This window comes from Oenanthe melanoleuca, chromosome 2 (assembly GCF_029582105.1).
Source record: "Oenanthe melanoleuca isolate GR-GAL-2019-014 chromosome 2, OMel1.0, whole genome shotgun sequence".
NCBI lineage: Eukaryota > Metazoa > Chordata > Aves > Passeriformes > Muscicapidae > Oenanthe > Oenanthe melanoleuca.
Window position 1 is genome coordinate 128,596,631 of NC_079335.1, and position 15,221 is coordinate 128,611,851.

At 38.3% G+C, this 15,221-nt stretch overlaps 1 protein-coding gene across 1 annotated transcript in view; it reads right to left on the minus strand.

Annotated features, from left to right (window-relative positions):
* CUBN (cubilin) overlaps window positions 1–15,221 on the minus strand; it is a 140,111-nt gene that overhangs the window by 17,811 nt on the left and 107,079 nt on the right. The window contains exons 54-58 of the mRNA XM_056484926.1: window positions 13,396–13,583; window positions 11,033–11,189; window positions 9,677–9,826; window positions 2,688–2,888; window positions 333–462 (exon numbers count right to left, since the gene is read on the minus strand). Of these exons, the coding sequence (XP_056340901.1) occupies window positions 333–462; window positions 2,688–2,888; window positions 9,677–9,826; window positions 11,033–11,189; window positions 13,396–13,583 (826 nt within the window). The remainder of the gene's footprint in view (window positions 1–332; window positions 463–2,687; window positions 2,889–9,676; window positions 9,827–11,032; window positions 11,190–13,395; window positions 13,584–15,221) is intronic.

Genomic DNA, 15,221 nt, shown 5'->3' on the forward strand with positions numbered 1-15,221 from the left:
CTGTAAAGTGATTACTGCCCTTCTAAAAGAATTATTATTTTTCTTGTATAAACTTCTCAAAGGCTGACAGAATTTAACTAAAAGCATGGGCTGCATTTTTACAATTTCTTAGTCTTGTCAGTAACCAAAGTGAGAACTTAAATTGTGATTTTTTTTACATAGCAAGTTAAAAAGAAAGATGGAAGTGACTTCAGTAACCATTTCATATTTTAGTTTAGCTTTGACCTTGAAAAATAAGAGTCACAGAAAATACAGAAAAAATAATTGCTGCTTTAACTGGAATCAGAGACGTCCTTGTTCCCTTAATGACAAACTGAACTTGGATTACATACTTCAGGGCCACTACTTTGTCATTTCCAACTGTGATGTAGTATGAGCAGTTCATGTTGTTGTGATAATCAAGAACTGAATGGGCTGGACTGCTGATAACACCATTAGAGCCATTGAAAATGCCACCACAAGCTGTAGAGGAAACAGAAAGAAGAGTGGTTAATAATACTAGTTTGGTCCTAATTCTCATATTTCTTCCAGGACTCTACCAGCAAGGAAAGACAGACCCTTGATAAATTTGGAGCAGTCTTCATTGTCATGCCCAGAACTGTTAAATGTGAGATGTCTGTCAGGCTCTGCAGTGGAAGACTAATCAGCCTTGCAGTAACATATTGTCATTAATCCATACCAAGTGGCACTGGCACTGTGCAGGAAAAGACTCAGACTGCTTTCAAGAGTCCTGCAGTAGGTCCAGGGAGCAGCAGGGTGGGATGGGTGCCTCATGCAGCAGCATGAGTGAGACTAGCTCTGCCCTCATTCTAGCTTGCCAAAAGAAACCTGGCTAATATGTGGGCAAAGACATTCTTCCATCCAGATCCTGGCCCCATGGAAGCCTCTAATTAGCCACAGCTGCACTCATAGCCCTATCTCTGGCATTTCTGGAATAAATGTATGCAGAGCCTCATCATCTGTCAACACCCTGTCAGGGCAGGAGCATTGCTGTAGTGTTTGTTCTGCTCAGAAATGCACAGAGGAGTCTCCAGGTATCACTAATCCTGTTCCCCACTTCACCCTGTGCTGGAACTCACCAGCACTGTGGGGTGGCTGAGCTGGAGGACTGAATATTTGCTTTCTGGCTGAAAAGCAAGTTAAACTCTGCAGCTCTGAACTCAAGGCTCTGCTTGACTTCTCAGGGTTTCTCCATGGATGCAAATGAGGCCAGGATGTGGCTAATGTTTGTTCCCAGCTTCAGTGCTTCAGGGAACAAAAACTCTAATCTCCATTGTTAGCTTCAGTTTTCATTTTATAATCTTAAACTTAGGAAAAAAAGTTTCCCCAAGTCTCCCTGCATCCTGTTGATAAGCTCAGAGCCACACACAGTTTTCACGTTTTAAAGAAGATGCCATTGCCCAGGCCACCACCTTAACAAAGCCAGTCCCATACAGGGTGGTGCTGGATGCAGAGCCCCTGACAGCTCAGGCTGGCAGCCTGGAGAGCTGGCAGATAAAGGATAGGAGCTGGGAATATAAAGAATCAGCTTTATTCCACTGGAGGAGGGGAAGCCTTTCTCATTTTTTTGTAGCAAACAATGCAACTAGGGGGAAGAGGAATGTTAATTGGCAGAATCTGCTTTGTATACAACAACAAGCTAATAAAGCTCCAGTTATCCTTTTCAAATGTCAGAAGTCACAAGTCAGATAGCAGCAACTGACTTGAGTGAGTTATGAAGGTCTTTTCCATGAGTAACTGCACATTGTCATTCTCAGTGCCAGTCCCTCTGACTTAACTGTATCAGATCATTCATTTCACATAAAGAATTTAGCCTTATGCTTTTTTGCTGTGGCTTTGAACATGAGGAATGCATTAAGGGAAATACTAAAGTTAAACTCACACTTTTCTTTGCAGTTAGAAAATTATGCTCTCAAACATAAAAGTGGTCTCTACCAGTTAACCTAGAAAATATTATAATTGGTTTTGAAAATAAAATCAATCTTCTGGGATATTTATATTTGTGCAGATGTAAATTCTAAAGTCAGTTGGAAATTTCTTTTCTGTATTCACATTTCCTCTTTAAAACATAGATCTCTTGTGAATGGCAAATGAGCTTTGGTGAAAATAGTTATTAAAAAAGTTATTAAAAAATAAAAATAAATCTATATCCCAAGTTTCATTTACATTAATTCCTGGCACTGCAAGAGGGTTATCAAATGGAAGCATATAGCTGTATCCATTTACCTGTTCTGTTTCCCATATTAGATAATGTAATTTTAGTATAACTGAGAATTAGACCATTCTCCTGTAAGTGATAAAATCTTTAAAATTAACTCAATTAAATAAACTAGTGATGTTTCTCTTTAGACAATGCAAACATCAACCAACCAACCAACCAACCAACCAACCAACCAACAAACCAACCAAAACCTGCCAAAAATGGTTGCATTTCTTCTCTGCAGAAAAGGTAAAATGTTTCAGTTGCTGACTTGGTCCCATGGAAAGGTTAGAAATGAGAATTGTGAGGTGGTAACACATCAAAAAGTGCCATGTCCTGATCCTGAGAACTGTTTTGAGCAAATGCAGTGGGAAAATGTACCATCTACATGCATCTAAGATATTCCCAAAATGAAGTACTGCTTTCCTACACAGAACCATTATCCAGAATATTTCTACCATCTAAATACAGAAGAGTGTATACTCACCAATTGCTCTGTATCTGGCCTGGAAGCCAAAGCCTACAATGTGGGAGTCAGTGTAAAAGTTGAGCAGCATGGGTCCAAAGACACTGACTGGGGCAGGGAGCTGATTGCCACAGAGAGTGATGACAGGGTGTGCAGCTGTGCTCTTCCCACTGAAGATGCTCACTCCATCATAAAGACAAATTCTGCTCAGGAGTGCTGGGGCTGCAGGGACATAGAGTGCAGAAGGGTTAGCAGCATATTTTTTTGCATGTGATTTACTGAGCAACAACTATTTAGCAACAACCTAATCAAGGAGAAGAATTGAATTTTATATTGCTTTCCATTCCAGGGATCTCAGGATTTCATTTGCTTGCTGAAGAAGCAAATGTCAATTTTTAATGTGCAGTAAAACAGAAAAAGGCAAAGAGATCTTGTATGTAAGACATCAAATTTGTCTCATTCAACACATCCTATGATCTGGAAAAGGCTCCAGGCCCCTTGAATTTGTGGGAGTTCACAGCTGAGTGAATATCCTCTGTGAAGAGATAGGAAGACCCAACAAAAACAGAGATGCCCTCTGCAGATAAAAACAATGCACTTTTTGTTACAGGCAACTAGCTACCTGGAATTTCTTTCCCCTAAAGCAGAATTCAGCACTCAGTGCAGGGAATTTTGAGGCATTGTGAGATTTTTGAAAAACCATACACTAGCAAGTGTCAGAGCTGACTTATTTCTTCCTGGTTTTCCTCAAACTTTTGAGTACCTAAACTCAGGCTCTTCAGCTGAGCTCAAGGAAAAGTCAAAAGGAAATGTGATCTTCCAGTGATTTTCTAAAGCAGTCTGTTTTGAGGGGGAAATCAGTGCAGATATTAGGCTGAGTAGGGAAAAAAGGAACACAGAAATGGGGAGTTCAGCATTCTATTATTTTTTCCCCCCCACTATTTTAAGCTTCTCATTTGCAGTCACGTTTCTGGAGGAATGAGCCATATTCTCTGACTGCCTGCCCTACCTTCAGACTTTCTAGCTACCTCATTGTTTGCAAACAGATTTGGCTGAAGTGAAAGATATCAAAAATATGGAGGTCATATCAGTTCCACAGAGTGACAGAATGTGCTGAGTTGGAGGGCACCCACAAGGATCATCAAGTCCAACTCCTGGTCCTGCACAGCACCATCTCCAAGAGCCACACCATGTACCTGAGAGCATTGTCCAAACTCTTCTTGAGCTCTGTCAGGCTTGGTGCTATCACCACTTCACTGGGGAGCTGTTCCAGTGCCCAACCACCCTGTGGAGGAAGAGCTTTTGCCTAATATCCAGTCTAAACCGCTCCTGACACAGCCCCAGGCCATTCCCTTGTTTCCTGTCACTGTGCACCACACAGCAGAGATCAGGACTTGCCCCTTCTCTTCCCCTCCCTACCAAGCTGTAACTGCAGCGAGATCTCCCCTCGGTGTCCCCCAGGCTGAACAGACCCAGTGACCCCAACCACTCCTCACATGGCTTCCCCTCTAGGCCCTTCCTTATTTCCATAGCTCTCCTTTGGAAGCTCTCTAATAGCCTGAAGTCTTATGTTGAGGTGACCAAAAGGTCAGTAGCTGTGTAAGAGTGCCAGGGGAATGTTCCCCAAGAAGGACAAGCTACATTCAGAGGGGTGAGAGACCTACCCAGCAGCAGCCAGCAGTGCCCCAGGAGCTCAGAGCCATGCCACCACCTCCCTGCCCAGCTGGGAGCCACAACCAGGGGCACAAGATGCTGGTACCCAGCTGGCACCACCAAGGGATATATGATGGGAGCAATAAGAGAGCCATGTGGATTTTGCAAGAAAGCTGAATTAATGCTGTCAGTGAAAGCACAGCATGCACCTACTGCATGAGTAGAGCAGAGTAAAAATGAGTTTCATTGATATACTTAAAGGATAACTTGATGTTTTCTTTGTCTTTTTCATAATTTACAAGCTTAATGGAAGCTGGGTATCACATGTTTATTAAGTTATCATGTTTAGTGACCTGCAATAATAGAGCAGTTACTTAAACTGCAAAGGATTAATAGGGAATTACCTAAATTTAACAGGAGAGACACAGAGCCTACTGTTTTGGCAGATGGATTCCTGCAGATTGCCCAGCCAAAATGAGCTGCTTCCAGTTGTTGCAGGAAACAGGATAACTCATATTGAACAGGATGACAAGCAGGAGTGGACTGATAGCTCTGTTTCATGGGACCAACAGAATGATCTCAGCAGCCAGATGTATTTTAGATCATCTACAGAGGTTTAATTTTAAAAATTCCTTTTGTGTCAATGAAGACAATGTATGTTAACATGCTTTGCAATTATGTCAATACAGAAATGTGGCATGGTGCTTGTCTGACTCTAGCAAAAGTAACTAAGTAACAACCAGCCACATCAGATAGCTGATTACACTGTTAATAAAATAATTGATTAAAAATATTCCTCATGTCTATCCTGTTTTGGAATATTTAATAATGGGATAAAATTTTAAAAATAATAATAAATCTTAAAATTAAAATTTTAAAAAATAAATTGAGAAGAGTATTTTCAAGATGAGAAAGATTTGAGAAAGTTACCTAGGTAATTTTCTGAAAAGACCAGAGAAAGGCAAGAAGTTAAACTAATTTCTCAGCAAAGCCTAGATTCCTAATACTTATCACAAGTTGATTTGCAATGCTGCATGGGAAAAATAAGATGGTTGATGAAGGATTGTGAGCAAAAGTCTTAATTTCTAGTTTTGAATCCTCATTGCTTGGGCCAGTATGATTTATGACTCATAAATCCTGGCAAGAGTAACCATTGTTTGATCTTTATCCTGTAACTTACTCTTTTGTTTACACTTTTCCAAATTTCTCACCAATCTAAATGCATTGTTCTGTAAATATTCCCCAGATTCAGATTCTCATCATGTCATACTTTCAGCCTCTACACATACTCAGCACATCATCCTCAGTTCTTCTTTGTGGTTTATTTCTTCTAATCACATAATCTTAGATCTTTTCTAGACCAATTTCTGTCCCTTACACTACAATGAAATAGCTTTCATGAGTCTCCAGAGATCTGTTCTTAGCCAGATGTCAGACCAACATCCTCTTTGAGCTGCAGGCACTTTCCACATAGCCAGCACTGTTTTTCTTCATAAAACATTGTCTACTAAGAGTTTTTTCTCATCCTTCTGGTATTACTGTATCCTCTGTTCTGATTCATTCATGAGGATTCAGTGAGATATCTTCTGTCTTGCTCTCCTTATCTCCACATTAGCTCTGTATAATCTCATTTGCAAGGACAGATGCAACTGCTCTCTCTGTGTTGGTGACCCCATAAGTTTCCAGTTACTATCTTTAAGATAAACTCTTTCCTATCCTTCCACTGTACCATTCATTCTTCTAGCCTTGACAATATTTCTTCCAAATACTTCTGGAGAGATCATTTATTTGCCCTGACATTATGAACACATCCCTTTGAATTGATGCACACATTTGCTTCAAGGCCTTTTGTTATCTATCTGCACTCTGTTTATCATCTCTTGGCACCATTCAGCATTGATACATTGACCCTTGTCTCCAAAGTTCACATGATAAGAGCTTCAGTTGTCCTTACATTATATTTTGAATTATGCTTTTAGGTTGTCCCCTTTTCACTTTGCATAAATTTCTGTCCAGTCTCATTATTGTCCATAAAATCATTTGTTTGATATGATGCAGGCACAAAAAATTGATCAAACCTGGGCCCCTGACTGTCTGATCACTGATCTCAATGTCCTCTTTCTATCTCTCTGTCTTTAGCCATAGATTCGTTTTCATTTAGCATTGAGGCAGAACCTGTCTTTTTGTTTAAGGGCTGTAAAACTTAAAATAATGAGGCTTTTTTTTCCACAACAGCAGCTTCTGATATAAATGGCAATATAATTGGGAATTACTAAAGTAGAAGTATTACCTAGAAGTATACCACTGTGCGATATATCAACCAGTTCTGTAGCACAAGATATTGTTTTGAAAGCAAGGAATTAAAATTCTTTCTCATATACACTCTATTTCAAAATAATCTATTGCTAAACTTGTCTATTTTCTGAATTGCCTAGTAACAGTTGAGAAAGCAGATAGAGCAGACTCCAAAAAGCCATGACCCTATCCCAGATTGCAAAACTGCAGACATGTGTTTTTTTAAAAAGGAGAAATAAACAAGTTATTAAAACATTTGTCAGATCAGTGTGGTATAAACACAAAGCAGTTGTCTTGCATGGACAGAGAATAAATACTACAGCATTCTAAAAGCAGATACTGCAGGAAGCCTACATCCATTCTCCCTATTTTACCCTTATTTGGGACTCTGACTTTATTGTGTGTTATACTCACACTTGAAGAGTATTACAGCCACTTAATAATATATTACTGTAGCTGTCCTAGAGGAGAATTTGTCAGGATGTTCATCTGAATAAATCTAATGGACAAGAAATTGACTGTGATTATTTCTTAGATTGTAAGTCTGACAAGAAAGACAAATTTATTTTTACTAATTCTAAGACACTAATTCTAGACTTTTGATCCAAGGAGGGAGGACAGACGAAGACATCACTGCAGAAGTTGGGCTGGGATAACAAACTCCCCCCTATTTGTTGGGTTCTTTATAAAATAACCAAGAACAATGCAAGTGGTAGTACAAGAAGCACGTGGCAGCTTATGCAACTTCCTGAAACTGGCAAATCAAAAGAGAGGTTCTGTGACCATATTCAGTTTGGCACAGGAATAAACATCCTGAACACTGCAAGGAAATCACAGAAGCTAAGCCAAGGGGTTAATCTTGCCTATGTTTTCCTGCCCAGATCTCAAGTAATCTTGTGTGAGCTATTGTTTATGGCTTCCTTCAATAGTCAATAGGTAAAGAGAGTGAGAGAGGTTTCCAGAAAGTAATTCACTCCACCTGCACAACACATTTGGTTCTGAGTTTAAAGCTCTCCTCCTCCACTAGGAGATAAATCTAGGTGAATATTAAATTAGATGTATATTTTCAGGGGCTCAAAATGAGATGAAAATTGTGCAACGTACCAACAAGCAGACAGTTTAGATTAAATTTTGATCACAAAGTCAACAAATGCACTATCCCTGAGTTCTCTCTTGCTCACTTTGTTGCTATATTTAGTGCTTAATACATATTTAATATTTAGTACATGCATGCTATGTTTCTTTGGTTCCAAATACTGACATCATATCACTGCTGTGGGTTACCAGCCTCAGTCATTCTTTACAATCAGAAGAGGCATCCCATCACAACTGAAAACATAACTACTACAGGGCAGAAATCTGTGACTAACCCATTAAGTTTTGTAGAAAAGTGTCACTGCACAATAGACTATTAACTTCTGCCTTCTAATTTTTTGGGGAAGATATCTCAACCTGTTCCAGTCAATGAGATATGCATGCTTTACAGGCAATATTTTAAATATTTAATTTATTCACCTAACTACTATGAAAAAGAAATTAGATTTCTTTTGAGAGGTTAAAGAGTTAATAAATTATGTGAATTAGACATGCAGCTGAACTTTAAAAATCAATCTGGAACATCTGTAATAGCATGATTAAAATTTTAAAGGCCACTCTCAGCAACAATCTAAGCAATGTTTCCTTGCATATGGAATAGCTAGAAATGTTTTTAACAGATGCTGCCAAACATTGTCCTGCTTTGCAAAAGAACTAATGGAGTTCACACTGGAACCCTTAGGCACACGTGCTAAATTCAGTCTGACTGCTGAGTAAGTTTTCCTTTCTGCAATGATAGTTTTCCAGATGGTGGTTTCAATCCTTACAATTTAAACCCAGGTAATTTTTCTTTACTGCAGGGCTATATTTTAAGATTTTGTGAAAAATATTAGTAACCAATTACTGGGGAGTGTCATACTTCTTCTTTGCTAACCAGATGTCCATTAGCTCATATCCACAGTTCTTTCATGTGACTAAGGACTTTTAGTTGGTGTAGCCTAAGGAAGCCTATAAAAATAAAGGAACAAATTGTCCTATAAGAAACAGAATATTTTTAGTATTTATTTAGATTTATGTTTATTATTATGTCTGTATCATTCACCTCTCTGCTTTAACTCTCTTGATACTAAAAGTTTGGATCCATTTATAAATTACCTGAATGCACAGACAGAATGCAGATTAGTAAATGTACTCAAAGAGTTGACAAAATTGGCATCATCTGATTCAGCCTAATTTTCAGTGTTTTTGCTGAATAGCAGTCTTCTATGTGAAGATACTACATAAGTTCCGTAGTTTACATTTTATTTAAAAAATTCTTAAAGCAGTAGTTTGTATTAGGGGATGAAAAAAATATTTCTGATAAAATCATAGTCAAAATGAATTTTTATCTCAGACCTAAATTAAGTCTGAACTAGAATACTTTTGAATTCAAAGAAGTCGAAAAGAAAAGAAAAGAAAAGAAAAGAAAAGAAAAGAAAAGAAAAGAAAAGAAAAGAAAAGAAAAGAAAAGAAAAGAAAAGAAAAGAAAAGAAAAGAAAAGAAAAGAAAAGAAAAGAAAAGAAAAGAAAAGAAAAGAGAGGGAAAAGAATACTAATTTCATATTTCTGTGTTCTTATATCCTTGTAAAACAGAATATATTTATATCTATTTTATCAGTTAAGGAACAGATGCACTGAAAAGCAAAACAGCTGGCCTAAGATTGTGAGACTCAAGGGCAAACAAACAAACAAACAGGCAGGAACAAAGACACAGATTAGCCACAGTTAATTTTGTGTTCCAAGAAACTGATAAATTCCCAAAAACATTGCTGCAAGATATTCAACAAGTGAAATATTTCTTCATTCTTCTGGAAGACTTTAGTGACTCAAAACATCACCCTGAAAACTATAAATGTAGGGCTGTAAAAGATTTTCAGAATGGGCCAGAAAATTACATCATCAGTGATTTTCAATGATAGAAGACTTTTATGTTTTCAAGAAAGAAATTACACTTCATAATATATACTGAAATTATGAAGAACCAGTTACCTTCCAAGTGAAAATTCTCAAATTCTAGGATCACCAGTGACTGTGGTCCCTGATCTATAATATAATTGCAGTTCAGGTTGTTATCATACTGACTAGGGTAGTTTGGAGAGACAATAAGACCTTCAGGGCTGGTGAAATTTACTCCACATCCTGCAAACAAACAAATAAAGCACAGTTATAATCCAGGTGATAATGCTATTCTGGGTTTACAGTAAGAAACCTAATGATGTACACAAGGACCTCATCTCTCCTGGTGAAAAAAGCCAGGGAGAGTATCATATACCATGATGGCAAAAGCAGGTCTTACACATACCTGGAGACCATTTTTGGGAAGTGTAGGGCCTTCCTTCCTAGAGTGTCACACTTTTGGATAAGATCAGGCCACAGCCCAGCAGCCCCTGACCAGGAGGACACAGCTCTGCTGTTCTTGTGGGTGTGGAGCCTGCACATTTCCAACTCCCTTAGTTCATACAGTGTGCCTGAATTGGAGGGGTGTTACTGGGGCAGTTCAGCCCTATTTGAAAATTCCCACATTAGTGTGAGTGGTGCCATTCTTGTTTCATGCCTGGCATCCAGAGGAATGCAGTCTGCCATAAGGGCACCTCCAAAATGTTTTGCTATGTGCAGAGGCAGGAAAGGTTTACCACCCAGAAGTGTTCAGGCACACAGAACAGCTCATTTTCATGGAGCTCCTTCGGATCCTAATGACTTGCATGGCCTTTGTTTCTCTTTTTTAAGACAAAAGCTTAAAAGAATGCAGTCCACAATGAAAAGCTGGTAGAAGATTAGGAACAGGCATATGAAGCTTGTGACTGTCTCCACTAAGACATTGTTGGGTGTTACTGACAACATTAGTGCAAACATTATAAAAACAAAAGTAGTTTCAATTCAGAATTCTGTATTCTTCAATGGTGTTTCCCTCAAAGCATTTAGTTTCTTGCTACTTTAATCTGAATTCCATGAAAGGGAAGTGGTTTCCTTTGGCAGCATCCTACAAAAAAACCCAAGCAACCAACAGCAGCTGAGCAGTACCTTTTCTTCTTTTGGTAGGGTTGACCATCACAAAGCACATGCCTTGGTTAAAGAAATGTCTTCTTAAGAAAATGAAACTTAACTCCTGTGCAGTTTAACTATGAAATTTTAAGCAAAGGTGGCTGAGAATAACTACAAAATTAAAGTTGCATCTTGGGAAAGTCCAACACTAGAGTTCATTGCATTCAGTATGGAAACTCCTGGTTTACATATCTGGGCAGAGGCTTTATTGCCTTGTTGGGCTGGGGTCTGAATTGCTACACACAGGTCAAACTCATCTCAAATGGACAAATTAAGCAGCCATCTGGCTTTAATATTACTTACTGCTTGTGAAAGATGCAGAGAAACCTGGTGCAGGAGCATCCTGAGACTGAAACACTGCAGTTATCACATTGTCTGGAGCAACAACAGGATCAGGAGCTGAACTTCCACATCCTGTGGCTAACAAAGCTTCATCTTCTTCATTATTTCCTCTCCACACCTGGCAAGGCCAGATTGGAAATGGTTTAGTGCTTTCAAAATCAAAGTAGTTTGTGGGAAGCCAACAGGAATTACATACTCAATTTTTCTTTCCATAGACTTAGGGTAGGATTCATCTCACAGTGAATCAAAGAGTTCTAAACTGGAGCTAATTACTACAGTGAGGGGAGACAAAAAGGAATGAGTCACAGTGAATAATTTAGGTTGCCAGGGACCTCTGAAGGGCATCTGGAGGTCATTTGCTTGAACCCTTGCTGGTAACAGCAAACACAGATCAGGTCCAGAGGACAAGAGAAAAACATTTTATGCATGTCATTACCTACTTCCATTTTGTCTCTGCTAACTTAACTCCATACAACCTATGAATATGCATATCTGTGTATATGAGGAATTACTACATGCAAACCTTATTCAGTAAATAAAAATCAAAGCTGTCATGCTAGGGTAATATATAGGCATCAGATAATACCTTGTGTTCCTAATAATTTTTTTTTTAAATTTTGCATTCACTTTTTCAATGACAAGTATTGAATAAAGTAAAAAAATAAAACTAAATATATATATAATAAGGAAAGAACCCATGATGTTTTAAAGTATTACTTTAACTGTATCAATAGCCAATTGAAGCTCAAACCATGCATCCTAAAAAGCACATGCAGGTTTAGGTAGGTATTTAAGTGATATCCTCTTCAGGTAATTACTTAAATATGTACTTGAGGCTCACAGTTTAAGTGGTGAATTTCAAGGCACATGTAAAATGAAACATAGGTATAAATGTTTGATGTTTCTAAACATTTAAATATTTTCCTGAATCAGGATGTTTATTGACAGGATTTAAAATGGCTGTTTAAGTAATGAATTATTTAGTCTAATGAAAAAAAATATTTTTGTTGATATGCTTGAACAGTTTTTTACTGTAGTTTATACCAAAATATATCATATCTGATTTCTAAAATAAAGTGTTTGAAGGAAATTGAGTGGTACTAGTACAAGTACATGAAGCTGTGATTTCTCCAAGCAAACATCCAAGAAAGGAAAGGGTTAGCCAAGGGTTAGTCTGTAAGTGTAAGCATATGAATCACCTCATTCATGTGACCAGGTGTTTGAGGCAATGGATGCTCAAAGGATTAATTTATACAGTCTACAGCCTGGCCAAGGTTTTGCAAAGTCACTATTGATTTTGGCTGCTCAGTTTGGAATACATGGAAGAAACTTACATCATTCTACAGCTTTTCTGACACTTTTGCACATTTCAAATCAGACATTTGGAAAAGGAAGTGGACATCAAAAATTTCAGATCTTTCTCTATGGAGAAAATATCCAGCTGACATAGTTTTGCTTATGTCATTCAGGGCAGTTTAGGAGTTTAAAATGAAACATTTTTACTGAGTGGCATTAAGACTTTCAAATTAGTGAAATGTATTGTAACATTGCATCAATTAACTGCTGGAGCAGGTTATGAAAAGAGAAATCTAATAGCTGTGGGGTTTTTATCACAGCCTTAAAAAAAATCAGTGCAACCATAAGTTGGTTGGTGTAGATCAGATGTACAGCTGCTCAAGTCTTCCTACATGTAAAATTATGTTTGCCCTTCATTTCAAGTGGGAGTTGTATTGTTGTGGAGAAAATGAGCACAAAACCACTGAACATATGCCAAATGCCTGAGAGAAAAACGACACTGAAAAATTCAAGATATGTCCACTCTATTCTATTGCTTTGAAAACAATGGCTCTTGACAATATATGAAAGATCAGATTGCTATCTTTGTTTCTGAAAATCAAAAAAAGAAGAGCAACCTGGACAGTCTAAATACTCATAAAGATGTTTGGTAGAATTAGAGTGTAAAATTCACGTTTGTTTTCTTCACCAAAGTAATTGAAAATAACTTTTCTTTATGCTTTATTTTCTCATTATTTTTTGGTTCTGAAATAATATATGCCTTTTCCATATTTTTCATTTTTGGGGATGCATGTTGGCTGATGGGACCCTGCTGGAGGTGAAATCTCAAGAACCGATGAAAATTAAAATTTTATACAGCCAGTTCACAAATCATGCAGAAAGTGGATTGTATGATACAAGGACTTTAGCTTACATATCCCAAATTTTGTGCCTTCACAGTCCAAACCATAACAAATGCAAAACAGGGTTCTGAAATCATGACTTCTTAAAGCACTGCTCTGCTGATCTAACCTCAGCAATTATTTTACCTTCACATAACTGGTCTGGCAGCTTCCATTGCTGTCTGGAATCTGGAAGTTGCTGTGGAAGTTCATCTCCAAGTGTTTGCTCTCATGAGTAATGATGGTCCACGTGCATCTGCTGTTCATGGGAAAGTTTTGAGGCCAATGAGGAGACTTGATTGTACCATTATCTGAATGAATGATTCCACCACAGCCTGGAAAAAATAGCAGCAGATGGGAAAAAAGTTCAGATTTGTTTGAGGGATGTTCAGCTTTGCATGGTTATTTGCTTCTGTGGCAAAGGTGAGAGAGGAAAGCCCTGATATTGAAACTTCATGGACCCCTCTTGATTTTCTTCCTCCCACCCCTGCAGCAGGCAGGTAGTTACACTCTAGAGGTGTATCTTGGTACTTAATTTTCTTCACAAGCTCCTTCTTGCCACTTCCTAGCCTTCTGCAAGGTCCATCTATATACTCCTGGCAATTTGAAGTGAATACTGCTTTGAAAGTGCAGGGGTCAGGAATGCATCTGAGACTGTGCAGGTTCCTCCCCACAGCCCACAGCATGCACATTGAGACAGACAGCCATTCAGAAAAGCACTCTAGGGGGAAAAACAGTCTACTGATACATCCTTTTTTCTTCTCACTCTGCAACATGAAAATATTGCAGTTCCACATGTGAATCTATTCAAGCTACATCCGTTCACCCAGGGCAAAATGGTGACTTCCCCAGCTTAGGCAGTCCTGTGGATTTCAGTGGAATTATGGGATGGGCTGAAAAACATGCCTTTAAAATTGCTAACAGATTCATTTATAAAAGGGAATAGCTGGTCATGGCTCTGTGGCAGCTCATGATTTTACACAGAATAAGTTCAGTTAATTTGAAACACATTTGCAAATACCAAGCCAAGAATAATTTATTAGGGCTATGCATACAGTACTAGCAACTCCTTCTTATTTCAGATACAGTGTAGTAAAAGGATGAATAAAGAGGAGAAAAAAAAGGTTTGCGTCATCTTACTTTTCTCCTCCTAATTTAAAAAATATATAACAGCTTTAAAATGAAGATGTTATTTTTCATTCTTCTCTGTTAGAAGTGGCAATTGTGTTTAGAAGGATGTGAAGCCAAGTTTTGGTCACACATACAGAATGCAGATTTGGAGATTCTCAGTGAACAAATAAGCAGAAAGCTGAAGAAAATAAACTGGGTATATAGAAATGAAAACTTTCAGAGAGAACACTGCCTGTGCACATGGCACATGTAGGCTAATGTCTGTTCCACCACTGAAGAGTGGGCTTCATTGCACTTGAAATCTCAGGGACAATGGGGAACAGTTTCAAAAACTTGCTAAAATGACAGTGTATATTCCTGCAAGAACAGACTATTGATATATTTAAGAAGACAGTCCTTTACCTGACTGTGTGAATACAGCTACATCATGGAAGCATATGCCAGCTCTGTACTGAGGCAGGAAGGCACAGTAATTTCTGCCCTGCCACCATCTGCCACATCTACACTCACCTTTAGTCCTTCAATAACTTCCTGAAGTTCACTGCACAAATGGTGAGTTACAGAGTGATGATAATTTCAAGTGAAGGAAGGTAGCTGTGAAAATGTACCATTCAATCCTGCATGCATACCAGCTTCAAAAGTGTACCAACATCTCCATCACAGTGCAGGAGTTACAGGCTGTTGTCACATGTGCTCTTTGAGATGTTCTGCCTGCCTCTCTGTTTTGGAACACACTTCTTCCTAGTTTGAAGTGTTTAAAGTAAATCAAACTGTGGAACAATTGTTATTCATGAAGTGAAATGTCTCATAGTCCTGGACAATAGATGCCACTGCTGGGAGGG